Source organism: Eimeria mitis, genomic scaffold (genome assembly GCF_000499745.2).
Source record: "Eimeria mitis Houghton genomic scaffold, Emh_scaff6245, whole genome shotgun sequence".
In the NCBI taxonomy this organism is placed as follows: Eukaryota; Apicomplexa; class Conoidasida; order Eucoccidiorida; family Eimeriidae; genus Eimeria; species Eimeria mitis.
The window spans coordinates 565-1,811 of record NW_013574435.1 but is presented as its reverse complement, the minus strand read 5'-3'; the positions used below and the strand labels follow the sequence as shown (position 1 = coordinate 1,811).

Below are 1,247 nucleotides of genomic sequence, written 5' to 3'. Positions count from 1 at the left end.
TTTCTCCTTTCTGCTTTCTAGCACCAGAGCAGGTACTGGCGGGGCCCCAGGTGCTGCAACACTCACCGCTGTGTACGAAGCATGATGTATGGGCCCTCGGCGCTATCCTCCTCCATATCCTGCAGCCCCCCTGGCCTGTCTGGTCTGCTCCCCTTCACACCCACTCAGCCAGCAGCAGCAGCAGCAGCAGCAGCAGCAGCAGTGGTGGTGGTGGTGGTGGCTGCTACCGCTTGAAGAGCGATGGCAGCAGCACATATTCAGAGGAGGGCCCCCATGGTGTTCCCTGGTGGGGTGGTGCTGAGAGTGGGTCTTCTTGTTCTATGAATATAAACAGAGAAAAAGAAAAAGAAAAAGAAAAAGAAGAAAAAAAGAAAAAAGAAATAAATTTATTAGTTTCGGTTGAGGGGGATCTGAGAAACATAACCCAGTTGGTTTTGTTTAGTGCCCTCGCAATAGATTTTCATTTGCTGCTGCCGCTGCACCCAACAGCAGCAGAAGCAGCAGCAGCAGCAGGAGCAGCAGCAGAAGCAGCAGCAGGAGCAGCAGCAGAAGCAGCAACAGAAGCAGCAGCAGGAGCAGCAGCAGAAGCAGCAGCAGCAGCAGCAGCAGCAGCAGCAGAAACAAAACAGCAACTCATAGCACCATCAGTCTCTGCTGTCGGTACAGAGCTCTCCCGCTGGCTGCTGCAGCGCAAGCCGCTGCTTCTCTCTCTGATGCAGAAAGCTGTTGGCTCCCCTTGCTTCATGATTCCTCCCCGTACATACACCGCAGCACTAGCAGCTGCAGCTGCAGCAGAAGCTGCTGCTGCAGCTGCTGCAGCAGCTGCAGCAGCAGGAGTAGCAGCAGAAGAGCAGAAGGAGAATAACGCCTCAGAAGAAGCTGCAGCAGCTGCTGCTGACCCGCAACAAAGCGCCACCGGGGTCTCTCCCGCAGCAGCAGCAGCAGCAGCAGCAACAGCAGCAGCAGCAGCAGCAGCAGAAGCACAATCTACAGAATCTCTCAAGGAGACAGAAGAGCTGCTGCTGCAGCGGTGTATAGAAGGGCTGACGCAGTGGCTCTCTGGGGCGGACCTCTGTCGCCATCCACACTTCTACTATGGGACGCTATCCTTGCAGCAGCAGCAGCAGCAGCAGCAGCAGCAGCAGCAACAGCAGCAGCAGCAGCAGCAGCACCAAACAGGGACAGAAGAGGCAGGAGGAGCAGCGGCAGCAGCAACAGGACCAGAAGGAGCAGCAAAAGGAGCAGTG

General features: G+C 56.1%; 1 protein-coding gene across 1 annotated transcript in view; it reads left to right on the top strand.

The window, feature by feature from the left end:
- Positions 1-320: 320 nt before the first annotated feature.
- EMH_0086670 (uncharacterized protein) overlaps positions 321-1,247 on the top strand; it is a gene marked incomplete at both ends in the record, with an annotated part of 1,221 nt that continues 294 nt past the window's right edge. The window contains one exon of the mRNA XM_013501061.1: positions 321-1,247. Within this exon, the coding sequence (XP_013356515.1) occupies positions 321-1,247 (927 nt within the window).